The 27680-nt window shown below is 42.0% G+C and overlaps 1 protein-coding gene across 1 annotated transcript; it reads right to left on the reverse strand.

Moving 5' to 3' along the window:
• Positions 1-308: 308 nt before the first annotated feature.
• On the reverse strand, positions 309-24476 carry LOC145447202 (TNF receptor-associated factor 4-like). The gene is made up of 9 exons (XM_080325612.1): positions 23178-24476; positions 15231-15282; positions 9795-9899; positions 8048-8203; positions 7228-7395; positions 7005-7160; positions 2228-2341; positions 1533-1820; positions 309-1203 (listed from the first exon to the last, which is right to left on the reverse strand). Exons 1-9 carry the CDS (start codon positions 23390-23392, stop codon positions 964-966), a joined length of 1494 nt encoding a protein of 497 aa, XP_080181738.1. The 5' UTR covers positions 23393-24476; the 3' UTR covers positions 309-963.
• Between the last annotated feature and the right edge of the window lie 3204 nt (positions 24477-27680).

Here is a 27680-nt window from a genome sequence, read left to right on the forward strand (position 1 = left end):
CTTCTTCTTATTGTTTGTTGGCACTGATTATACGTGGATGCTGCACATTTTGTGGTGTCCTTTGACAAACTAGCCCAAATAAAGCGTTTTTGTGACTAATTCGAGGCTGAAACTATCTATTTAGAGGACGATGCCAAAACTGCCAAAAATAAAAATCGAAAAATGCCAAAAATAAGTTATTTTTGGCAGTTTTGGCATATGCCAAAAATAACACGGCCTGGTGATAGCCATTCTATTATGCTACAACTTGAATCACTTGACAATATCAAGATGTCAAAATCCTTACTCCTCGGAACAAGTAGAACCCGTTTCTATACGGTCTCAATATATATTTATGAAAACGGCGATAGCCAGACAATACACAAATATGCAGAAGCCAAGAATAAAAAAAACAGGAAGTATAGCCGAATAAAAAAACACAAGTGTACTACGAAGATCACGATACCTGCACCGTGACTGTTGTACCAGAACGTACAGTGCAGCGAAGAAGAGTTGTTGCAGAGTAAGAAAAACCTCAACAATGCAAATTACAGGTAAGCCTCAATAATGCATGATATTATCCCCAACGCCTTTCCGCTCAACAGAAGAGACTTGGGGCCCCATCCACGTATTGCACAAATAAAGCTGCAATCACATAAAACATTCAATGCAAAATGTCTCAGGTTTTGCAGGGATCACAGACAGCAAGCGAGTCATATACCTCTTGAAATATGTCACGTATAAGGTGTAAAACAGTTTTACCACTTTAAACGGGTGAAAATGATATACCGCGTATAAGGTGTAAAGGAGTTACAACTCTCGAAACGAGTGCGCTAAATCCAAGCCGTCGTAACGCTTGCTGAAAGGCGTAGACGCTTGTTGCTTTCTTCAGGCTTTTGTGGTACAAGCAATCGCCCATGGATTCCCTCCATAATCAAAGAAATCCATTACTCAGCAATATATGGTCAGCGTCGCTAGAAGCATTCATTGTATGACTATCCGCGAAGTGTCCACCGACGCTTTGATGAAGAGGGTATTGTTTTTTAAATAATTGTTGTCCTTCAGTTCTTTGTGGGACACGAATTTCGGGTAACCGAAGCCGAGATTCGACCCGTCCGCGTCGGAATCGTTCTTCCGGATCTCCGGATCTTGAAAGTTCTTCCAGTTCGGATCCGGCGTGAACGTGACGTTGATGTGACTGCGTTTCGAACTGAGCGGGTCTCCCTAAATAACGAAATCGCGTTATCACAAGTAACATATACAGTATACAAGATTAGTCGATTAATATAACCATAGGCACATGACAAACCATTATTAACTGGAGATCAAATACATAAACCCATGACTGCTGTCTTCAGCAATTACAGAAAGCATACGCAGCGAGTGCCCACCCAATTATGACATAGCCGTGTCCACGATTGCGCAATTTTACAAATAAGAAACTTAATAGCTTCCTGAGTACGGCACTCAAGAGTCAATGTTGATATATACATACTCCGTGCCGCCCATGAGTCTAGCAAGGGCAAAGTGAAAGTCCGCTATTGAACCCTTACCTGATCCAGTATAGAAAATGTGATATCGTGAGAAAAAGGCCATTCCAACAGCCCATCGTAATCTCCGTTTAGCACGCGAATGTACAGAGATAAGTGAGTTCCGTGCCCGCTTCCGTTTCCGTTGAGGAACGCCGACAATTGCAATTTGTATCCGTACTTGTGCGTGTAGAACGGCGGACTGATTAGCTCGGCTTCCGCGTGCTCTTTTTGAGCAGTCTGTAGCGATTTGGAATACTCCGGGATCCTCCACAGAAGCACACCATTTTGGCTCACAGTGAGGTCGCTTATCTAGAAATAGGAAGGATACCATGATGGTCGATGGTCGATAATATGACGGGAATGATGTACATACAGGAATGCTAAACATTGACGTTCTCAGACGTGTTATAATCACTGGGTTTTCGACGATTCCACCAATCGTCTTTTACTGATACATTTCTATTTCTATTAACACATACTGCATGCGCTTCCAGCGGTCTGGTGGCTAAAATGATGAGATTCGGAATGCCAATAGCGTCGTGATAATAAAACATTACCACCAAAAAGCACTGGTTTTCACCCTTTAAATTACAATCCCGAGTTATATCACGTTTCAGTATGAGGATATGTATTTATTGCTGAAACTTCAAAATGAAAATAGCGACAAGCCTAATGAGGGGCTCTTCTCACAGATGATGTCAAAACGAGTAGCTAACCTGTTTTTGCAATTGTTCAATTTGCTTCTTTTGATTCCTCGTCAACTCGAACATCGACCGCATGTGTATTTGTTGATTCTCTTGCAAGTGACGATCAAGGTGATATCGCGGGCACTGAAATAAAACGAATTCACGTTTAATTCTAAGTCAACGTATCTATCATCAGTATAATAATGAACGGCAAATAAAGCCAGTAACGTTGACACGAATACCTTGTGAATAATTCATTGCGCGACTGATAATAACAATTTGGAAAATTCCTTAATGCTGTAGTTTGGGCGTTCCGGTCACGATTAGCGATGCTGGTACAAAGGTCTACGAAGCAGTTAAGTTAAGCGAATTACACAATGTCTGTCTGGAAAAAAACTACTTATTGGGTTGGTTTGATGAAATATTACATTAATGGGAAGCAAGACAGCAGGAAACCTTCAGATGGCCACATACAACGATTTTAAAGCCTTAGCAGACCACAGTTAGACGGACATAATCGTTTAAGTAGGTCTACTTTTAATACGATACCGCTGACTGTATCTGGTAATACGCAATCAGCTGAAGTGTTTGTTTTGTGAAATGGCCGAAACCTTAAAAATACCCATAATTTGACGGATTTTTGGAATTTCAGAGTCGGCCTTGTAGCAACGCCTAAAGCGTAAGCACGAAATATTCTAGTCTAATTGCATTGAATTTGTTTCCTAATCGGGCGAGCGTCGTGGTGTAATACAATTCTACGGTAGTTGTCATACATCACAACTTTCACACGGTCTGTAAACGGATAAGTTCAACGCGGGCATGGTCTTCTAGATGTAATCGCGTGTCAGCTTTGATTACATAAAATACCTCCAATCAAATAAGTTTCGTGAGAGACGCGTTTATCGGCTACTGCGATCGTAAACGCATAATACGATATCATAATAAAAGTTTAGATAACTCGGATACGAGTCGCACGCGTCTCGTAAGGAGGACCAGGTCGAATGAAATCGGAATTTTTCCCACGGTCAACGTCAAAGATAGCCGACACGGCAACAATCCAACTAACACGTCCTAGACGCGCTGACACAGAGTTCCAAAGGGCAAAGGGATTTAATCTATGAGCTTCCAACAAGAAGGTATAGAGCTGTGGGATGTCTTGGGCACCATTCACGTGATATGGCTACATAAAATGGAAAATATCATACGGTAAATAATTTAAAACTATAGTAGTTTGTTTGATTGACCGTAGTGAATCTACGCGCTGAAACGTATACACCTGTAATTGTTGGGGTAGGCAAATTTTATTTGCACATTTGCCAATAACAAGACACAATTCATCAGTGCAAGTGAGGATAATCTAGACGAGGTCGGCGCGGCTTCATTTGATTAGGTAATAATCCTTTCGACAAGGGTGTCAATGTCACGTGATAATCAGCACCTTTTCTCACGGGGTCAGAGGCCACACCTAGTCCGACACGTGTTGCACTATTAAACACGTGGCTACTAACTAGTAGTAGTGCGGCATTATCGGGCTGGGAAACATTGCTATGGGTTGAGACGTGCGTTTTGCGCGTACGCTCTGATTTAGAAACACCTCACATCCGATACAATGTTCATTGAGCGATAAGTGCGAATATCCATTTATATACTTTAATCCGATTAGGTAATGGACAGAGAAAAACAACTTGAAAACTATATCAATTATGTTACATACATTTCCATTATGGTATTTCCATTAAGGGCGTACAACGGGTTTCAGCTACAATGGGGTGGAATGTAATTTACGATTACTTCGCGATTAACAATAGCAAACCAACCAATAGCATCATAAAAACCACAAAAACCACAAAATCCATTCACCACCACCGGCACGGGACTTTCGTGGTTAATTGATGCGTTACTAATAGGTTTTCCACATATAGATGCCCCCGATATCAATGAGTACTGAGTAGCTGTAACAGTCGTTATAAAATGATTCCGGATGTTTAGCCAGCAAACTGGTAGGAAATGGATGTAAATTAAATGACATTGCACGACACTGTTAGCATTCCCCGGACGGTAGCAAATACTACGAGGTGGAATATCATAGAAATCCACCAAATAGCGGCTGACTTTTTACCATTGAAACCTTCATGTTGGTGCTCTGGTGCAATGTGTTTTAGTTTACCAGTAGTGCTAACTAGTTATACCAAAGACAAAGCATCTCTATATCTTCAAGCAGAGGCAATGTCAAAGGGCCTGCATCATCATTAAAATAGATGTGACACTGTGCGCTAACATAAGCAACACAGGTGGCGAACGACGGCTATTACGGTATATAACCAGGTATCAGTATGACATTGGCACGTTTGCAATCTGTCAACAAATCACACATAGTAAAACAAGATCCAGTATCTAACAAAACGATCTTTCGGCTAAGTGATAACAAATCGTTTCTGAAGTTGTGGCGATGCGAAGATATGAAAATCTTTTGTATTTCACCAGACAAAATATTGTCGTTTTAGTTCGTGATCGAGTAGATGTTTTTCCATCTCATTCTCTCGCCATGCGTTGGCATTTCGGATGGTGACCGGTACGAGATCTTTTAACGAGCTTTGTTCAAAGGTGTCATGATTTCATGAATGTTTGAGACTGCCAATTTACGGAATCGCATACCGCAAATCGTCACCGATGTATCGACGTAAGTGTCCCGTAGAATTCAATCAAGATGATATCGCTGCGGGTATGTCGTTACGTTCCAGAATGATTTTTATTGGGAACGTTGAAGCTCACGCTTACACCACCATGTGTAGGTTATAAGATTTTATTACCACGAATCCGAAATTTGTTGCAGAACGAAATAACACGAATGCCAGAAAAGGAAAAGGCATCGTTCAGTGTTGTGATAACGTGATAACCGGTGGCCGGCGGCAACGTCGCTTCTGGTCATTGAAATTTGGCTATTTTATCATTGGTATATATTTATAATAAATTTCCTTAGAAGCAGCCAACATTGAGCAAAGGTTGCCGATATAATCTGTCTAAAGTGCGGCGGAATATTCGATTCCTGTCAAATATTTATGACCGTAATCAATACCGGGTATGAAGTTCAAGTCTTGCGCATTATCCCTTCACGGAATGTCTGGCGTCGGATTATTATGCCGTACTATTTCATAGAACAAAGTTTTGCTTATATCGTTAAATAAAATGATGGAAGATGGCTCAAACAAAAACATAAAGTATTAGACTCTGATCGAAAACCCATTTCTAACGATTCATACCATATAAATATTGGTGACATGAATATCGACATGATTTGGAGTCGATTTTGAATCTTTTCATATCATATATCCAAAAGACGCCATACTAGAATTACGAAGGTGATTCGTTGTTGAAGATGTAGTTTTTTTTATGTCTTCAGTCACATCCCGCAGAACATTAAGTGTGAGCGGTTCCAATCATATCCTCGACCTACAGCGTGCTACGTATTATTGACGAACACAATGCGAAATCGACAGTGTTACACGCGAGCCCTTTGCGATACTCAAAATGGGTCATTGGGCCGCATTACAGCTGGACCGCATATAATTCAGGTTAGGATTTTCCGTGGCAACAGCCCTCGAAGTCGCTTTTGAACAGTTATCCGTAAGCGATGGGCGTTCAAGAGCCGAGAAGTGCGAATCGAGTGGTGTTATCATCATTTATCGCGCGTGATCGGCGCTGTAAATCCCGGCGCTCTTTCATGAATAGCTCGCGACACTTGGAGTGACGTGCGGCGTCGTTCAAGGGTCTCCTCGTGTAAATAATCTCACGGGGCTCGCAACATCGACAATTACTGAAGTAATTGCCGAACGTTTTGATTGGTGCTAAGCGCTCGTTTGCAAACATACTCCGTCGGCAGTGCGTGGACTTTCGCTGGGCCCAGCGCTGCTCAGCGTCGTGGCATCTAATTGCCATTGACAAGGAAATCTCTATCAAGTTGTGGCGGGCTTTTATCTACTGCCAGCATAGGTGGCGAGAAACGAAGTACTTCCACGTTTTCGGAATACTCAAGTAGATTTGCCTTCTTGCATTACTTACTCATTAGGCCAGGCCGTCTTGTAGTCTGCTTCAACTTCTACTTAAGTACTCGATGGCTCCATTGACGATTTCTGGCTACCAGTACCTTCCATTAATTTTATTCTTTGGAGCCAACGACAGACTAAGAGCCGTTTATTATACATTATCTCATAATATTGTGTTGCATTGCATACATTCGCACGTGCAAATAGCGACTTCATCACGGTTGCTGGATGTGTTTCACGCATACTGTGTTTTGTGAGAGTTAGCGCAATCATAGCTGCGTACCAAACACCAGCACTGACATGACTATTAAAAACCTACCATAATAGCATACATCTAGGGTTGAATTTAAAACAAATGGTTGATTAAAACACTTTGTTGTGAATGTCGTGAAGTTGTGATGATGACGACCGCCGACCGTAAAAATGCTGCATGACGATGTAGTCCTGGCTTAAGATATTTTTGGTCCGTGTATATCATGACATGGGTTGGAAGCCTATATTTCATCAAAGGAGCTATATTAACTCTATATTTTCAATTATAAATGTAAATCCACCATGAGGTCACAATTGAGTATTCGTGACGTCATGGCTTAAAAAAAACTTGAAAATATCAGTAAAATACATGTTTTACACAAGGGCATTGTTTTAAACATGTCTGGTTTAAATTGATTTTTGCTTTAAATGCAACCCTACAATGCACACCCCGCATAACCTATCAAAGCATAGATCTCCCATCAGCCTCGGCACCAAATCACGGGTCTTACTTTGTGTTTACAGCCGGCTTCCTTAAACGGACAATTAGTAAGCGCCGCTTTGCACTGTTCTTTCATATGCATCTCAAGATCTTCCCGTGGTATCTTCAACACGTCACAGCGATTCGGACAGCCGATTGGATAACGGGGACAGTTTCCGAAATGTGTCTGTAGCGAAGCGAAGAATCGCGTTATCTTAACTGATGGAGATCGATATATGGGTAAGGCTCCTTACTTTTAGTATGTCGCAATTGAAGTCATTGTCGCAGTGCGGACACTTGGCAGCCCGCTTCGGGCAGTCCCCGTTCATGTGTCGCGAGAGGTATTTCCGCAGCATTTTCGCCCCGCACTTGTTCTCGCAATGCACGCTTTCCATCGGACAGTTACCTTCGTGGTCTTCAAGCTGTGACGAAGCAACGGATTTATGACCGCAGCCAGAAACTAGAGTAGGAAAGTGATTATAAGATGGATAATACATACTAAAATTATATATAGTAAGCCAATAACTTCGTCGTAAGACAGTAAAGTCAGACTGACAGCCGATTTCACATTCATTTTTTTTTATTTTCCATTCTAACTTTTCACTATTATTAAAAACTATGATTTATCAACCATATGGATATAAAGCGACTATAACACGAAAAAAGAAGCGACACCAACGTCTCACCAACAAACAACGCTAACATATACAGTTAATCAACAGTTTTATCAACACCAGTCCGCATACCGGCCATACATCACTCGGCATTGCAAACAGAATTATATTCCGTCACGCTACTTTAGCGTGTACGGTCTGCACGCGGTACTAATCAGATTATCTACCAGTGATATCAGTCAAACCGCAGCAAGTACATGGCGCGGCGTGTGGACACAGCTAATATCGACACGCTTTTCCAGTCACCGATCCGTCTCCCGTACGTCCCGAAGACGCCAGAGGGATTTTTACCAAAATCATACGATCTCGACTATCTGCGCGAATTATGACGGATCCGTCGCCGGCCAAAATCAAAATAATTCGCACTCAGCAGCATAAAAATCGCTAATCAGCATCACACCTGCTCTCCCGAAAAGTCTTTGCTGCAAAATTCGCACTTGACGCGTCGCTTCAGGCACTCGTACTCCAGATGGTCGGCTAGTTTCGAAGCCTTCATTCTGATACCGCAACGGTTCGGACAATCCACCTCGCTGTGACTGCACTTCGTCAAATGCGTCTGAAAGACAATGCACGCCGTTAAGGCATAACTGAACCGACAGAAAACAATCGGAGCGCTAAACCACAAACCGGACGATGCGTAACGCAACGAAAAGTCGCGACGGCGAAGACAAGACATTATGACATCACAGTGCTGGATCTTGGGTGTTGTCCGCTGTCTACAAATTCATTCAATCGGCGGTCACGTAGGAGAAATTTCGCGTGTATTTATGGGAAATTAGGAGGATATGCGTCTTAATAATTAACACGACACTTTCCGAATACAGTATACTGTCTATGGACATTTCTCATTATGAATGTGCCGTAACCGAATCATGGACATGATGTTAGACACCAAGGGAGAAATCACGGAGTGCCTTGGAATAGAAAATCAATCATCAGCCCGCGAACAAATCACAGCTCGACACATTTCCAAGTGATAGCTCAAAGATACAACAGTACCCGGCAAAACATATGTCCAAAACAATGTATTATTCACCGAATTATTATTAACTTGATGATTCGTCAATAAAAATCGTCAACGCGTCGCCGACAGAATAATTGATCCCATTGTGCTGACCTCCTTTTCACGAGCAAGCCAACAATTCGCCACCTCATACATATTTTATGAGCGGGCAGGTGCTTCACGTCAGCCCGTGGCATTAATTTCAAACGCGGCCCCAATCGTTTGAAGCTACGGCACGGGGAAATGTCGCGTCGGATTTGAGCCACTGATATATTGGAGTTTGCTTGAAAATTATGATTTCCTATACTTAAAACCTCTGATGCACCAGTAAAACTAGTATATACACTATACAGTGTCATTGAAGCGAGGCTCCTGTAAGTATTACCGCTGGTGACTTGTTGAAAACTACATGTATTAGCCCTAGTGAAATCGAATCATTTTGCTGGCATTGGTTTAACACAGCTGTTGTACAAGATGACCCATCGTATATATTGTGGGTGACGTAACGAGACCAGATAATGCCCAAATGAGATCATTACAGAAACCACAAAATCACTTGTAAGGTCCACAAATCTCATGTTACACGTAATAGTCGGATATACGCCGGAATGACGGTTTTCACGCGAAACGCAAGAGTTGTAAGCCCCCGTCGACACAGCCACATGAAACGGGATATCGCGACGCGTATAGAGTGACTTGAGTCCTACTTGGGTTACAAATAATGGCTCAAAGCCACTGCTCGATCCTAAATTAGGGTGGAAAATAGACACAGAAAATTCGATAGCGCATGTCAACAATAGGTCACGAACGAAAACTCACGCTATTCCCACCACTTCAACGGGATACGAATAGGTGCAAAAAACGAAAGCCGAATTTTCAATTCAGTTGCTTTTACAGCTGTGAACGCGACAGTGTGAACCTGAGACAATGCGAGCAATATTTCTTTAAGCACCGTGACCCAGGTCAGATCATGTACATGTAAATGTTTAACCTTTGTGCCTCAACCTTATCTGGATGTATCGGGTCTCCTGTCACGGAGTGTCACCCACAAACTTAATCTGTCGCAGAGCATTCTCGAAGCCTTGGAAGGTCAAGCGATAACAATGCCAGGTGGGTGAAATGCATGGACCATGCCTAATTTTACCTTGAGGCTGTGTAGTTTCCCAGTCCATTTGCACCCGACCGAGTAATTCGAGCAGTGGGTTGTTAGATTCATCACTTCCCCTTCGAGGTCAGGATCGGGATAAATCTGTTAAAAGATCGCGCCGTTGAAGAATGAGCAATGCACTCCAAACTTGAGAACACTCACACTAGCAGACTTGTGATCATCGACTACGAAGCGACTCATCATAGGGCCCATACCAACAACAGCATTCATGGGTTACTATATTAGGCTATCCAATAACAGTCGAGTACGTTTCGTGAATATTTTTTGCTACCGTCATACGACAATACGTAAGACCAGTGTGAAGGGCTATCGCGCAGTCTTCATGAAACATGAGCTGAACATGCCAAGATAACTTCAAGATTATTCTCATATTTCTCATTTTCATATATTATCGCAACCCAACTGGCAGAATATAGGTGGTTATGGTCTGAAGATCTAGTTCTGAGCTCAATATTGCATCAATTTCTATACCAACGCCTACGAGTGTCCATGTCCAGGTAAAATCCGTACGCACGTAAGGAAATAATACCTCCGTAGCGACTAACAACGTATTCGACCATGACAATCATAATGCTGCGCTTCTTTAGGTTGCTAGTTTTCACGAATGGTCAATACTGTGATAGCAGCATTCTTGCCTATAACGACAACGGATCTACGAATCATTTCTAATAGAATCAAGACGATGATTCACCAACTAACTATACGAGAAGCCCCTTCAGCCATATGCCTCTCCCTATTGCGGGCAAGGGACGTGAAAACGGGTCCAAGAACGCACAATCACCCTTCCACTCGAAATTCGACACATCTCGTAACCATAACCAAAATCTATATTTCGTGATAACAACGCCTACCATATGCTGCCACTGCACGTCTGCTACGTGGGGTTTCGTCACACTAATCAGATCTCTGCCTGCAGTGATGTGCTGAACATGTACTCCCGCGAGACCTCGAAAATCCTTGGCAATAACTTCCCAGCGGTGAAAATTAACAAGCCAGGTATAGGTACAGGGCATATGGCATCCGCGACAATCATATCTGCCCGAGATACCGTATCGTCAGTGACCTTCTGTTCGAGTCATGCACCGCAAATTCTGATTGATAACGTGGTATTTAGGACCTAATACTGTTCAAACCCCGGAAAACCGCTAAACAAGGTCGGGAAACGGCGTCGTGAAATTGGAAGGTAAACCATCGACTTCGTTGGAATACATTGTAGCTTTCGGTGCTCAACAAGTGCCGTAGTATGTTATTAAAGGTATGCATACCTGCCTGATGATAGCCAACAGTTCCGTCTTACCCATTGACATTGATAGCTTACATTTACATACAAAATTAATTTCAAACCAGGGTCAGACCTAATATAGCTAATAGCCAATTATGCGCATATTCCATAATTATTTTGCAACGGACTATTCGCTACTACACGCTAAGATGGATGGGCTGTAGTTTTATGATGATTGATATTATAGGCAGCATTTCGGGCCAATGTATCTTATTTTACAAATCTTTCTCGATCGAGGGCAAAGGTTCCGCAAACGAATGGCAGTAAACGCCTGAGTCGTTCAAGTTCACGAAGCAATCCGCCGCAGTGTTTCATCACAGCAGTGACGTTCGAATGGCGCGTGACTCACGTAAAAAATATTCGCGTGTCTACCTACATAACTTGCATAGCTGTATAGATAGAGTGATAGACTAACCGATTTTTCCGGTTGTTAGTGACCGACTGCACAAGTCCGAGAAGAGAATTAACCTTCGCGTCTTCGAACTGGGATGTAAACAGTGAGTCACTAATCTACAGGTATCGGAAATGTCAGATGCATTTTCGACCAACTTTCAAACGATCGTCATTCGATCACGCTAATGAACTTTGGTACAAACAATACCGGTAAAGAGAAACTTGAAATATGTGGACACGAGCTCTTTGAACGGATGTAGATTTTAGATAAGTCACCCAGGGTTGCGTACAGAAAATTCAACGTCACAGTGAGCCATATTATGGAAGTTACGTACGGCTATGTGTCCGGCCAATCTATTTTTAGAAGCATGTCGTACAAAAAACCCGGTATCTGTTAGCATGTCGCGCCTTGTAAGACACGCTACTAAGCGGTATAACGAGAAACGTAGACAAAAACCGTGACATTTGCCGACGGCAGGCCCACTTTGATCGCGAATGCGCCGGCGGCTCTACAGAGAGTACAGTCACATTTCAGGAAATCTCATCACGGTAACTAAAACACGACCTCGTATGCCACCTTTCGAGAACCTGTGGGCGGATGCTATTAATAGTAACATGCTTGAATCTAGCCCCCGTGAACACTCAAGATATCTCGGAGGAAGAGATCAGTTGCCTACCCCATCACACGTATGAAGCAGTGGGAAAAGATAGGTTATTCCACTGTATCCTTTGTATGACATCACTATAAGGGTTAGAAAGTTACATTGTCACATCACAAAACATGAGTAATACTGGTCTCACGTAACTATTGTAAACCCCTTGAGGCCGTTAATAGCACAAACTGTACTGTCGATTGACGGTAATCCGGAAGCTAGGGTCACAGGCATCAGTACGACCTGACACAACCATGGCAACGTTATTCTTCAGCACCAGTCATTAAGCGCGACCTACGTCAAAGCTATTGTATTTTTTCGCACTTTATTCTCACGAGAGTCTTCAGAGTGCCATACAACATTTGGGCGTTGAGAGACGCAACTTAAGATACATATTGAGTACAACAGCTACATTTCTGAGGGGTTGGGCCCTTCCAATGTGTGCGCATCGAGATCACTTTTAACCGGACAGTCAAAAGTATTGGGTGGGATGCGTGCATCAACTCGTCATTTCGAAGTCTCAATATTTTAAGCTGTGATTAAATTCTATCACGCCGTGATTAACATCTCACTAGTCTAGTTTAGGCATTAAAATAGTGAAATATTTTTCGAAACACGTTGCACTCCTGGTGATATCGCACGATGCAGACACATATATAGTCGAACAGAGGCAATAAACCGTGATTAACCGACACCTCGCGGATTAAAGCAGCGCCACTTTCTACGAACAGGGCGAAAACTGCCTCGATAGACAACCGCTAAGCCACGAGCTGATGCTGATCCGGCACCGACTAGTCGCCTGCCATAGACACTTGGTCGAGGATATTTCGGATGATAATCACAATATTTATACGCGTTTCATGACCGCGAATCGCCCCACGCCAGCGAAAATTCTTGACGTGCACAAATATAGAACATATTACTTATGAAACAGAGAGTATTTGAGGGGGACACCCAATCGAGATTTGTGGCAGTGTGACGTCACCATGTTACTACGTTGGCTTCAAACATTCCTGCGCGAAATAAAGAGATCGTATATCACAATAGAATCGTAAATCACAGAAAATACGTCACGTAGTGGGAATGAAAAACGCCACAAATTCGGAAACGCGGCATTATCGCGACACCCAAGGGAAAGCAGTACGTCACACGCCTCGATTCCGTGAAATGTCACGTAAAAAAACGTAAGCGATATCATTTACCGGCGGTTTATCTGAAATGATATCTCCATCATATCGAAATGATGGGCGATAATTGCCCGCCGGTCGAGAAGCGTCAATGGTACACTACGTATGCTGAAGGCGGGGTTTCTTCGATTACATTTCGGTGGTTTGATATCGACAACGATTAACTATACCAAAGTGCCATATAATTACGGTGATGAACGACTCGTAATATCACATCGACTGCAAGGTGTTCGCAAATTCTTCGCAAATTAGCGGAGCGGTCGTAAACCGACCTTGATTACTCTATTCGGGTGCAATTACCATTGCGGCCGGCACGTGTGAGGCAGGCGAAGGCACATTCCATCGCGCGAACACTTCCAAAAGCCAGCCTAGTAAAGTCAACTGTACAGTGTACAACATCTGTACCGGTATTTAATGATAACAGTAGGGCGCGCTTGATCGCACCGGTACAGCATGCGCGATTGAACGCGATGTATGCATTGGCCAAGTGAAATTTGGTTTGTACGCGGTATTGAGTCATCCATATGTGAATATGTGAACGCGTCTGAATAAATTAACTTTTCACGAGCACTTGGGCACAGCCTATAAATATGATGAGTGACAGGCCCTGATGACTCACGTTGATGATAGACCGGATAAAATCCGTAAGACTCACTGAAAACTATCCCGGAGTCATATCAGATAATATTTCGACGTCCGACTTTTGAACCAGTCAACGTCAAGGAACTTTGTTACGTCACACCCGTCACCAGCGTACCGTGTAATACAGTGACTAATCGTTCCCTCGATGATTTCTAAGCATCGCGACTAGGTGATTACTTCGTAAGAACTCTCGTAAGGCCAATTATATCACCAGCCGGTGATGGTGTTTGGAAAGGGGTGAGATTCAAAGTTTGGGGATGGTGGGCGATTTAGCACACGATAAAGTTTTTAGTACCCTATCCATATTGATCTTCAGTTGTCTTTAGTTTGCACCTACGAATAACGTATTCCATGACATTCTGCAGTATTGCATCAGCTACATTGTTACTCGCTAATCACGAGGTTGGCGAGATTACCGGTGAATGCTAAGAAGAGCTTAATCTTATTGCTCATAGTTTCGCGACAATATACGGGCGGTAGACTGCGGTACCTAGAACCCAGGTTCGCCCGAGCGCATGATCCGAGTGGAGTCTACTTATACTAGAAGCAACTTAACGATTAAATCCTCATAGAAATTGATACTTTCGCCGCAGATTACAAACAAAACACAGCGACGATTCAATACCGCACGGTGCGCGGCGTGGTAATTTGACTAGCCGAGGATAAGGCCGTGCTAAATTGTTAGATATCGCATCATACGCTTGATCGCGGCCTATCAATATCAATTACGTTTTAGTTAACAGACACGAGCCTGGAGACATTCCGTCAAATAGCTGAATATCACGGATATAGGAACCGGACACAGGATACACGTCAGCGGGCGGTGACACGATATTTATGATTTCCAGCGATATTACACGTCACAGTGTCGTTGTGGTATATAATATCTGTTTAAAATTCGAGCTTTCCCTCCTTGCCGCCTCTGAGTAACTCAAATCTGGAGAAAACTGTATGTCCTTCGTGGGGCCAGGCAATACAGATACTATTCGCGATCTGGGCGTGAGCTTGCTACGTTAGCACTTTAAATCGACCTCAAATCTGATGTCAGCGACAGCGGGAGATGGCGGTGACATCGGAACGTGTAATTAAACCTCACAAGACACAAGATGACAATATAACATTACGTTGGAACAATGCATATTAACATTACATCAGTGGATGGTACGCGGTAATATTGCCTACTACAGTTATATACACCCACGGCATGATTTGAAGTTAGAAGGCCTAAGGCCTATAGACCAGCAGAAATACACACCTTTGCGAAGTCCAAGGACAGGTGATCCACCGGACAATTGAATATACCTCGCCTGCAAAAATAAAGAAAAACATTTTAGCAATTGTAGTATGCAGTAACTTCTTGTTAAATTGAGTGAAAATTTCTGAAATTAAATACGAATTGAGAAATTAGCATGCATATTGTATATTCTTGATATATGTCGCTACGTGAATCTGAAATTACAAAGCCTGGAAAGGACGCTAATAAAGTAATGAGGCTCCTCATTTATTCCGCAACTCGTGACGGAGAAATTCCCATAACATGAAAAATTAATGACAAAATACCCAAAATTTGCGAATGAAACTGAAAATGAGAAGCGTTTGAATAGCCTAAGTGTATGGATATTGGATACGAATCGAGCAATCGAGGTATATTGATTCACAAATAACAAAACACTGACACGCCTGTAAATGAACCGCTCTACACAAAGGTTTTGCGGGGTCCTAAGTTTAACCAATTCAATCTAATAATCCTCAAATATATAGAGGATATTGTGTGTTGAAGGTCACTTATTTCTGTCTGAGAATAGTCAAATATTTAGTAAAGCTCGTTCGCATTGACCACCAAATACGTCAGCATCTTTCAACGCTTGTTAGATCCCTTGACCCATCGCAGACCTGCGATAATTCAACAGTTCCGAAATCGATTTTCAGCCGGATTATACGATGTGCATCCCCCAACACGACAGATGTATTGAGACTAGGTTAAATTCAAAGTCTTAAAACGCAATGCAGTTCGCGGTAATGTCTTTACACGAAGCGTAAAATGGGATTTATTTAACTGTATCGACTCCCAAGGCTACGAAATATCTAAAATCGTATAAACCGCCAATTCAAGGTAATCGTTCTGCTTCCGATACCTGCAATGTGCCGCAAACAACAACAACATATTTTTCGAAAATCGAGTGAGCAACGCTAATTGCATTGAAAAATATAGCAACGCAAAACATTTTAAAGATTTTAACGCAATACGCTCACGGATGACACACTTTTATGACGAAGACATCGTAATCTCGTCAGCACCATCAATCTCGCGGACCTCGTAAGGTATCATGGAGTAGAACTGTTGTTATTCGTTAAACAGTAGGCATGTTAACTGCGGTAAAGAAGATGAGCAAGTGTTTTGGAACACGCCTACCAATTTATTCACTCGAGGCTTCAATTTAAACTCGATAAAGCCTAAACCGCGGTTAAATCCGGTAATTTGTTGCATGTATACATTAACCAGCCGGAACTATGTTATATGTTATAACTAGGGCAATTTTTTTTGACCTAAAAAACGGAAGATTTTGACCTAAAAAATCTAAATTTTGACTTTTTTTGACCTAAAAAAATGAAATTTGACCAAATTTTGACCTCACGTATGCAAATTAGGTGTTTTCGCATATATTGTTAAAATTGTACTACTTATCTTCATTTCTGGTTGGAACTGTCTGTCCTTACAAAGTAGATTGGCCTAAAAAAACGTTTTTGACTCAAAAACTGACAGATTTTTACATGAAAAACTAGTATTTTAACGAAATCTGGCCCTATGAAGAATTCCAGTAGTTACATTACGTATTCTGGTGGAAATAATTAAAATTTTGTTGTAGTACAACGAAAGATCCTTTCCTACATTCTCGGGTAGAAAGTGTCTGTCCTTACTACGTAGCATGCCAAGAACGGAGAAAGAACGTTCAACAGCAGCATTTGTTGGCTGACAACACTCAAGTTGTGTGCACACTGCTGGTGACAAACCGTGTTGCTTCATTCTGACAATGTTGTCTATATCACAATTTTTCAGCTTGCGCTTCTTGATATAAGAACCATGCAATGTCCAAGCAGTCTTGCTGCAGCTAGGATATTGCGGTACGTTGACCATAAAACCATGTCACAATTTGTTTCATTTGACCATTTATGATTCACAATGAGCAGACGATGGTCCGTTTACAACGGTAGGCCTATAAAGTAGGCTACAAGCTGTAAAATATCAAATGATAAGTTCATCGACAGCGCAAAATCTACGATACAAACGAAATGCAGAGGTCAAAAAATGTTTGACTTTGTAAAAAATTTTGACAAATTTTGACCTAACGCTACAATTTTGACCTAATTTTGACTTTTTTTGACATGTCAAAAAAAAATTGCCCTAGTTATAACCCTTGCTTATTACTGTGTAACCTTGGACAATTATGGAATTAGTCTGATATGTCTGCGAGCTCTCTTTGGCCTTAACTAACATTGTATTGATGTGTTTCATACATCATCCACTCTATGATAGTTTAGTTTTGTTTGTACCAAACGGTCAGTTATAAGCAGCCGGCATGATACCTGCCAACATTTTTAGAATACAGATATACTTCACCTCAATACGCTGCCTCGATTCCGCTACAATTGCCCGTTAAGTAACGTGTCTCAAGTCAGATTAGGGAATTTGTATTGAGATTTTTACGATGTAAAAACACGATGTAAAAATCTTCCCACACGCTGCGGAATAACGCATATGACAAGGACCATTTGAAAAAACGAAGTCGCTTGCAATATTAAACGGAAAATGCAGGGTCCATGTATTTATTCGAATGACTGAACTCGGAGAATTCGTCCTCACGCCAGAGGATCATTCAACGATTAGATAGATATCTATAAATACGTCAGTCTACCGGCAAAAAACCGCACACTGCAGTATCACCACAAATAATGGTTTGACATCATTTATGCTGATAACTATGTGATCGAAACACCTTAGTATGTTTGCTACAACAGAAATTCATCTAGTGACGTTTTCATCCATTTAAACGCATGCCTATCCGATTATTGCCAAAAGTTTTGCTATGTTTGAATCTGACCACTATATCAAAAGTACCGTAGTACCATATATCCTATATCTATATCCAAAAAATACATGTACGTTTTGTCGAAATAATTTCCATGAAAACATTCGACGTCAGTGCATTCCGTTGTTCTCATTATTCAGCTTTGTCACGAAATAAAGAGTTTGGGATTAATGATCCTGTGTCGCTATAACGTGGCCTGGAAGAAATTAAGGTTGTCTGGTCGTCTAGCACGATGGAGGATTTCCAGTGACATGGCGAATTAAAACTACGTGATATTATGTATTTTTTGCGATATTACTCACAGTCAATAGTTTCATGACCGATCGGTATCTTGAGAATGGTTGTGCGCTATTTATACAAAAATACCAGATAAGTAACGAACGATTCATCGAACCAGTCAATTATGTCGTAACAATACTGACAATACGTTATCATAGAATCTTCGAGCATTTCACTTATGGCTCTCAAATGGCAAGCACAGATATCATATTTCTCTCAAGATATGGATAATATTGACCAGACGACGTTACATATTTACTTTATGGAAATAATTTGAATAACTCATGAATAACTAGGCTAAAATTGAAAATGGAAATTGAGTATTCCGGCCGTGAAGAGTATAGGCTCGTATACTGGGTTTTAGCAACCAATAGCGCGAATCTAGGTTGACAACAATAACACGGCAGTGTGACATTTCTGTTTTGGTGAAAATGAAATTCGATGCCCTGATAACAGATTTTGACTTTCATCGTAGGTGCGTATCCAGCAAAACACCGCGGAATATCGCTTCACACCGTTACAATCAACTGGCCGATTTGCATGGCGTGATGACAGTATTTACTTGACAGAAGCAACATACCAAATCCACTAATTTTGACAGCAAAACAGGTTGCTCAATTTTCGCCTTGTTTATGAATAGCGAGTGGTCGCTTGGTTGCCCAGATCTCTTTCTAAATGCGCCACGGTTGGTTAGCACATCGCCTATAGTACGTAATCACGGATAACTCCATGCGAACGATGCCGATGTACCCGGGCCAATACACCCATGCAGGTACAATTTTTCACTGAATAATATGAAAAATTGGAATCAAGAATCAACGTAATGACAATTCGAGGGCATCTGCAATTGAATTGCCAAGTTACTCATGTTGCGGTGGCGGCTGAAGTATGGCCATTGGCCATTGACCATGCCCAATGGTCGTCGTAGCCAAGATACTCCTAACATTTACTGTTATATTGACGTACAAGATTCGCAAGCAGTGCGTATAGTGAATACCAAGCACCGAATACTTGAATACCATTCGGTTCAATCAAGTGCGCGTGGTGCTGTTTTTTCGCCTCGTATTATTCCAGAGTGTCGCGAGGGGATTTAATTCAATGTGCGGTCTCACTACAAAGGGCGTCGAAAATGTATGCTTGTATCGAGAAAATACCCAACCCATTGTTTTATACCAACCGATGTTTGATATACAACCCGGTGACAGCCGCGTAAAGACGAAAAGCTTTTGGATTCTTGTCATGTCTTAAATATTTTGATCTTGTTTACGGGATATAGATTAAGAATGCTCGAATGTCGTCGGTCCCGCAATATAGCGCCCAATGTATAACTTCTTGAAAATTTATCCCCTGAAGAACATTCAAGTTCGAATACGACTGCTTTAGTTGAGCATATTTTGTAGATATTCGGTATTAACATTATGGGTATTGCAATATAAAATGATGGGGGCTGCAGATCTCGCCATCACTTCGGGGTTTAATCATGCAACTAGTGTGTAACGATAACCATGACCTTATAAACTTAAAGGTTGGATCAGCTGTAGGAGAAGTATCGCGAGCAACGCCCACTATGCGAAATTGGAAGCGTGGGCTTAGGAATGCCCAATGGAATTTCGCGGGTGACTTGCCGGCAAAAGGTTAAGCACGAATTTTACCGTAAAGTAACGTAAAAGAGTGGCGCGTTGGAATCGGAAATGAAGAGTAACAAAAATACCTAATATCACTTAACAGCAGAAACAGTTGCAATAAGTACTGGTAGGTAAGCGACGGAAATCCTCACACAACCGCTGCAAAAACGGTAGGACATATAGGTAAAACGAAGCCATTGTAACGCGCGACGGAACAGGACAATATATAGCCTGGCTATGAATATAACAAATAGAATAGAATACCAATGCCATTCATGTACTATATCTACATATGAAACAAACGCAACACATGAGTAACAATTTATTACGTACATTGACAATAGCGCTATGCTCCGCACTGGCGTAAATGCGTGGGAGGGATGTCATTATTAAGGACCCGATGTCTGTCATTGTACCTGTGAAGCGTGGGAGATTTTTGATCGGGTATACGGTTGCAGAAGACCACCGATACAGGCACTGTAGCCAAGTAAGGCATTTGATTTGTGACTTACAACTGGTGTATTATGGTCCAGGTATTATGATGGGTCTGCTTGTCTGCTTACTGACACAGCATCATGAAAGTTCTGTTAGGTTCACTCAAGAAGCTAGATAAGAAAGCGAAACCTTGCATAGTCTATAACTTGACATGTAATACAAAAGTACTATCAGTCTTAATAGTAGCGGAGTTCGGAGTGCACGACATAGTACACGACTGAATAGTGCAATATTGTAACAGTAAACTAACGGATTTGCGTTGGATACCGCGAAGCAAAGCATTGGGAGATTACCGCATCCTGCGACAATGCCATCCATAATTTGTCGCGGGTCAAACTCTTAATCGCAATAATGACAGTGCGTCATAATACGCACTCTGGAAATAGACTTTGAAATTGCAACGGCCGGCAGATTACTCTATTTCGGCGTGATATATCCGACCTTTTATATACAACACATCCGTTTGGTTATATCAACAATAGAATACGAACGACTAAAATTAACTAACAACCCGATCCAATCGAAGATATCGATCGCAAGATTGCCGGGCGAGGAAACGGTCGATTTGGACAATCTAATCTCGGCCGATAACGAGACGCATTCAAAAGCAGGTATGTAGTTAATGGCATTTCTGTGAGCGGCCGAGGTGCAATTTTGTGGAAACGTAGACTAATCGTGCCAAAGATATCAGATTTTAGCAGAGGCAATCTGCCGGCGGCTCACGATCGCGTATTGAAATCTGGAGCGTGATGTGTACCGGTATTTACACCTACAAAGGCGCGACACACGTTTAGATTGCCCCGTGCTCGTGCCTAACCGTGAAATAACAAAAGAATGCGAAATTTACAATATATCAACACCTCTTGATTGAATAGATTATTGAATACCCATAGGTCGAACGTGGTATCCCAGAAATCCTCGGTAACACAACAGAACGGTCGATGAATTCAACACGAACAGGGTGGAATTGTTTACTCAAATGTTTGTACAGACGTCCTTTCCCATCCTTGACAGATAAAGTCGATATACGGTGGCGATCATCATAACTCAGAGGACACGGAATTCCGATCGTATTTGGAATGCGACACAATATCGGTATTTGTCATTCTCATCCGACCTCATTGTTTTGCAAATTAGCATTAGGGCTGATATGACACAATAATGAATGCCTCGCAGATTGATAGAGACACAATGCCGTACAAATCTAAAAGCGATATGGTTTCATCGCCAAGTGGTCTATATTATATCATGATTTGATGCTACCTTTTTTGGCTTTTTATACAGAGGTTCACATTAGACCGATTACAGACTTGATTAAGCGTTGCGTTTCCAAGACCGATGGATTTTATGCACGACAGAAGTTCGTTGAACAAACGTGACATCGTATATTATTGTCTGTATTGAGATCGCACTTGGCTTGAAATACGGATATTACTCATGGTCTTCTATTGTATACAAAAATTGCCAAGTAAGTTGTAATTAACAATCATCGCTCAACGCTTCGTGTGATTTACCTGCGACGGTTTACAGGTCAAATTAGGTTTGTTCGAAGTAGCGATTAACACCCTTCTAACATGTTATCCACATGATTAGTGTTAATCCGTATAGATTGATTTCTAACCGACAATGTCGAACGTCAGTGTGGAATCGCACATCCGAGCTTCGCGGCTAGCGTAAACAAGAATCGCCAGTGTATCTTAAATTCGAAACGCCATTCTTGTCCGTATGTCATCATAATGTAAATCCAGATGACGTGCAAGATAACATTGTCATCAATCAATCACATCAATTTGGGATATCAAACACGATTGATACGCGAACGAACATATCAAACACAACGGCATGACATGTGACACGGCATGTAACATGATTTTCCACACAGGCCCGATAATATTATAAATTTCAGGCTATATAATATTGATACACCTTACGTTGAGATTGTCCAAAGTATCAACGCATGACATTGGAAAGTGATAGTAGACAGCCATGTGATACAAATACGATCATATCAGACATTCATAACTACCAGGATAAAGACTTCAATAAATGTGTTGCTGTATGCTGTTAGACGCATTTTGGTCAATTTTTCGACAATATGGTGTACGACTTTGCAAAAGTTTTTAGATTCACAACACGTAGTAAATAGCGTGAATGAAACTTCGGACAAAGAGATAAACACCGGCAATTGCACAAAGCGTAGTAGGCATCAACTCGAATGCACGAGACGTAGTATTTTGGGCAGGTCTATGCAAGCCCAACGCTCGAAGCGATAGAAAACGGTGACATCATTAACAAAAGTTTTCAAATAAAATGGAACTATGGCGACGGCGGAGACCAGGAGTCGCATGCCAAACCAACTGTGCGGGGGTGGAAAGCGTCGGATGTACTCAGTAAATTGACATTGTCGGAACTATGAAGTAACGCCCGAAACAGGTAACCAACACCCACATAGTTAAATAGGATTACACCGTTGAAAGCGCGGAAACGCTAGTAAATCATTGACAATTGATTTGGTGTACCCGAGAGCCGTGGTTCGAACCATGTTCAACTACAACATGGCCACTGTAGAATATGATACACTTATGTGTGCGGCTGCTAATGCCAAATTCACCCAACTAGGAAAACGTAATGGGTTCGAAAGTATTGAGCTAGTAAAAGGTTCAAAGTCTTTGTCTGTTGTACCAACGGACAGGATATCACAAACGTCGTACTTACCCAAGGAAGTCTTGTAAACAGGCATCGCAGAAACGGTGCTTGCATGTGGTGATCTGTACCGGATCTCTAACGGGCAGATGACACAACGGACACTGGTGTCGCTTGCGTACTTTGTCGACAAATTTCAATCCGTAACCGGGCATTTTCAAATTCCGCGACTGATCAACGGCAGAGATAGGAATTTTGTCTGGCAGGTTACACTTACGGCGATACATCCAATAGTTATGATCTAAGAAGACAGGCGACAATTCAGATTAAAGCCAGTCTCACACCGACCGGGGTATTCAAAATCTAATCTACGATCCGCTACACAGCCACGACCATCCACCCGAAATTCCTTCGGCTGTGTTTTGATCGCGCAGCGGGAAATTGGCACGTTCACAACAGCTGGTAATGGTGTAACTCTGCCGAGCGTTTATCACCTTGCGCCTTTTCCAGGCCGGCCGATGTACACACGCACTCCCACAACTAGGTTAATTCTAAACCAGTATTGAATGAGGATTTACACGATGCAATTAGGATTACGAGTCAGCAACCCGTCCTACTTATATGCGACCGTAATACTACGAACAGCCTGGCAGCTACTGCCTTCACTTCATACGCTTTCTGCAACATAACCATAAAGTTTAATGATTTATACCCTGCTAGTACGAATTGCTTGACAACTGACACAGATTGGTCAAACTACTACAAAAAATCTCTGAATGTCTTCAAACCACCACCTGTTCATAACGGTTGCTCTTTACGTTGGATCGACAACCCTTCAAGCCAACGAAATCCAACACGACCGTATATCAAATACTCGACTTGGCCTCAACCACCTACTTCTCAGCCCTACTTACAACGAAATTATCCACAGAAACGGCGCAATTAAGAAGGCAGATAAAATATAACTAGCAGAATTCGTATGAATAACGCACTTGGTGACTCACAGCTCCAGTGTCATTGCCATTGGCAACGAACACCCCCACGCGTTTAACCGCAAATAAAGATTGAGATACGGCACTGGATTTAACACCTTCCGTAGTCCTACTAAGTCACACGGAATGAAATACCTTATGTTTGGCACCGTTGCTGTAATACATTGCAACATGGGATTAGGCGAAATTCAATCAACTACATGATGTTTATTGCTAAAGCCTTGCCCAATGAGAGAAGTTGAGACATTGCGCTGAATCTTGCAAAGTCACAACAAGGCAGTTCTCAGCAACAAAGCACAGCTCCGGCAAAGGTGTATAGCGACGCCGACAACGCACCCGAACGTGTGAGTGTTTCACCACGATCCGGTAACTTTTGACAAAGGCGACCTTACTCGAGCGTTCCGTATGTCGGCGTAGGCGTCGTATGTTTGCCTTCGGGCGTCCGTCAATCGTAGCGATCCAGAAAGGCCTAGTCATGCGAAGCGACCGAAGCCGGCTGCAGTAGTGTTAGCAACGAAAAACAGCTGATTTCTGCACGCGTTGCTGGATTACCGGAGTGCTCTAACCATTAAGAAGCCATGTTGAGAAATTGTTGTTTTACGAGACGTTGGCAGCAATTCCGTACTGCGCTCTTTAAGCTTTCTCGTGATCTAAAAGTGCCATACATATCAATATCTATTAATCCTCTTATTCAAAAGGAGGGTGCACTGATCCTGATCAATCTTCAGTGCTCTGTACCGCAGGCTATCACTTTTAGCTAGTCGACATATGCAAGGTTTTCTGACTGACTGAATCGCTGGACAGTGGACACATCCCCTTTATTCAATTCATACAGTGTAGTCTTACCCATTGCTAATGGATAAAATTGTTTTATATCTATCAATATTTCTCGTTGTGGACATTATCTGGGGTCTCTAGACTAGGTATTTTTACTCAGCATTCTTCAATACTTATTGTTCTCGTGATGTCAAAATTACCGCATTACTTATTCTTGTTTACAATAATAAATTTAGCCTACCCCTTCTCCAGAGTAGGTTTTTCAGGATACACGTGTGTACCGGAAATTGATATAACGGTGTGGCTTGTGCATAACATTTTCTCTTAAATACAGCCTTAATCATCCCCGCATGTACTTTTAATGACGACATTACTTTCGCATCACCACTAACCCCCATGAATTTCTATAATAAATCGTTAGCGGGCCTCTATCAGAAATGACATGTCGGGCACATATAAACGTAAGGAACATGTTCTCAAAAGAACGTAATCAATGACCTCAATCGCATGGCTGCAGGTCCCGGGAGAACGAACATGTTACTTGAGAAAGTCCTAATTGGCTAAGTCATTCTCAGCCAGATAGGAGTATTCAGGAATTCTAGCTGCTATAAAATATGGTAAGCTGGAAGACTTATAGTCCTACACTTATATGAGCAACAGCCCGCTGTCTGGATGGCTATAGCCATCAATCGAATATGCCAGTTCTAACTGCATTGCACAGACTTGAGATCTTTTGGGGGTGCAAGAGGAAAAAATTGCATACTCTTAAAGGGAAAATTAGTTCGTGGCACCCTATAACACTTCGAGTACCCTGAGTGGTGTAATGTAGTGTTGTGGTACGTTGCACCGCTGGAACAAAAATAGGCCGCGGGTTCGAGTCCAGATTCCTTTCCTGACCTTTGCAGCTAGACTCCTCCTCGTCATACGATCTGCATAAGCGGTGTCTTACAGAACCTCTGGAGTCTGCTATGAATTGGCATCTCAGGAATCCCCATAATAAGCAACATCGGCCTGGTTAAAATTACCATAGATGTCGAAGATTTGACAAGATGATGACTAAAAAAGAAACAGAAAAAGGTCGTCAACCTGCGTCATCTCGTTATTGCTCAGCCCCCGGTGCTGATGCGGTTGTAGGTTGTATTCAATTACTCATGTTGTTTTACTTGTATGCTAATTCTACTTATTTTGGCCCTCGTATCTCACAATCGCCCACTTTGGGAGGAGCCACTGCTTTAGACACCTCCCTCGCTCTTCTCATTCGCTTGTTTGTACTCGGCCTTCCTTTGGTTCTGTTTCTGAACATTGTTTGTTAGACGCCGTAAATACGAGCGACACAGGAGAGGAGAAGCTTAGACCAACCTCTGACGATTCCGACGGAAGCACGTCATAGAAGTTGATTTTCATTTGAAACTTTCGGCTCATCTAAGAAGGAAGAAAGGACGTAGATCTAGCCTAATGTAGGCTACCGATCTAAAGAGCAGAGCACTATAGAGTTCTAATATTGGACAATAACGCTGGATGAGTGGATCTCGATTTCTTAGAATCCTAATCCGCCCAACACATTGAGTTTCTGAGGAACAATCCGTCCGAATCCGAAAAATCTCATCCAAAGAGACATCTGAATCCGAAAAATCTCGTCCATAATCCGAAAAATGCGAATTGCAAAACTTTTTTCCGAAGAATTCTAACTGTCGCATGAATGAAGATGCAGTTAGGGCCATATAACCTCAACAGAGACAATTGTGACAACTGATTTATATCTGCTTGGACCTTTGCCAGAACAACTTTTTTAGAGTGCTACTATAGTCCTATCACAGGAGGTTCAAGTTCACTGTCCGTGTTTGGTTGTCGCGCTGACGATTTATTCTTTTGTCTTGAACTGAAAAGTCACGCCTGGGTCAAACTATATAAAAATATAGTATGTATACTAGGCTTACCATATTAAACCGGAGTAAAATTCTCAAAATCCGGTTAATTTTACCCACTTTGTGATCGGTTGACTAAAAAAAAAAAAAAAAAGGTCATCACTTCTGCTCAGAGCTCAAAATAACTCCACATTGCCAGGTGGATGACTAAAAAAAAAAAAAAAAGGTCATCTTTTCGCTCAGAGCTAAAATCACCGTTTTTCACTCCGAAATACCCGCCGGAGCTTCACTTCTGTGCTGATATGCGGCATATCACTCGCAATTTGCTTGAAATCTGCTCGAAATCTCAAAAAAGAGGACAAAAGGGCGTCCTCCGAGGACACTTTCAAAAAAGTCAAAAAAGAGGACAAAAAAGAGAACGTATGGTAAGCCTAATGTATACGAAAACAAAATCTGCAATAGAATCCGAATCCGATCCGACCGTCACAACATTTTGCCAAATCAAGTCCGAATACAATCCGAGTCAGTACGATGCTCATCACTGCAGGATAGCCCACACTTTAGAAATAGAAATCGTACTAGCAGCGTCGCCTAGCGTGATTTCTTATCGAAGAAGCGTAACGCTAGGAGCCCGATCGCAACGATATAATCATAATGTCCTATGATATAATATATGATTATTGCGTTCTTTCTAACCCGCTCTCAAAATCGATGAAATCGGGGACAGTCACTTCCCTAACTAGTAACTACATCGTAGGCCAGGGGTGTCAAACATACGGCCGGCCAGACGATTTCATCCGTCCCGCGAAGCAATTCTGAGTAGATTGCAAAATTGTTATATTTTCCGGCACATTTGTAACAAATGTTGAGATTTTTTTGCAGAAAATACTCCCATTTTCATGGGTCCCATTATAACCACCCGACTACGGCGCTGTGGTTTC

Source organism: Botryllus schlosseri, chromosome 9 (genome assembly GCF_051294905.1).
Source record: "Botryllus schlosseri isolate E-star chromosome 9, Bs_hap1, whole genome shotgun sequence".
NCBI lineage: Eukaryota > Metazoa > Chordata > Ascidiacea > Stolidobranchia > Styelidae > Botryllus > Botryllus schlosseri.

Bases quoted from the DNA above. Each gene is read 5' to 3' on its own strand.
- LOC145447202 (XM_080325612.1), bottom strand. From the start codon at position 23,392: ATGTATCGCCGTAAGTGTAACCTGCCAGACAAAATTCCTATCTCTGCC. The intron at 15,283-23,177 runs GTAAGTACGACG...TTATTTTTGCAG, and splicing joins TGTTTACAAGACTTCCTTGG to GCGAGGTATATTCAATTGTC. The intron at 7,161-7,227 runs GTAAGGAGCCTT...GCTTCGCTACAG, and splicing joins TCAATTGCGACATACTAAAA to ACACATTTCGGAAACTGTCC.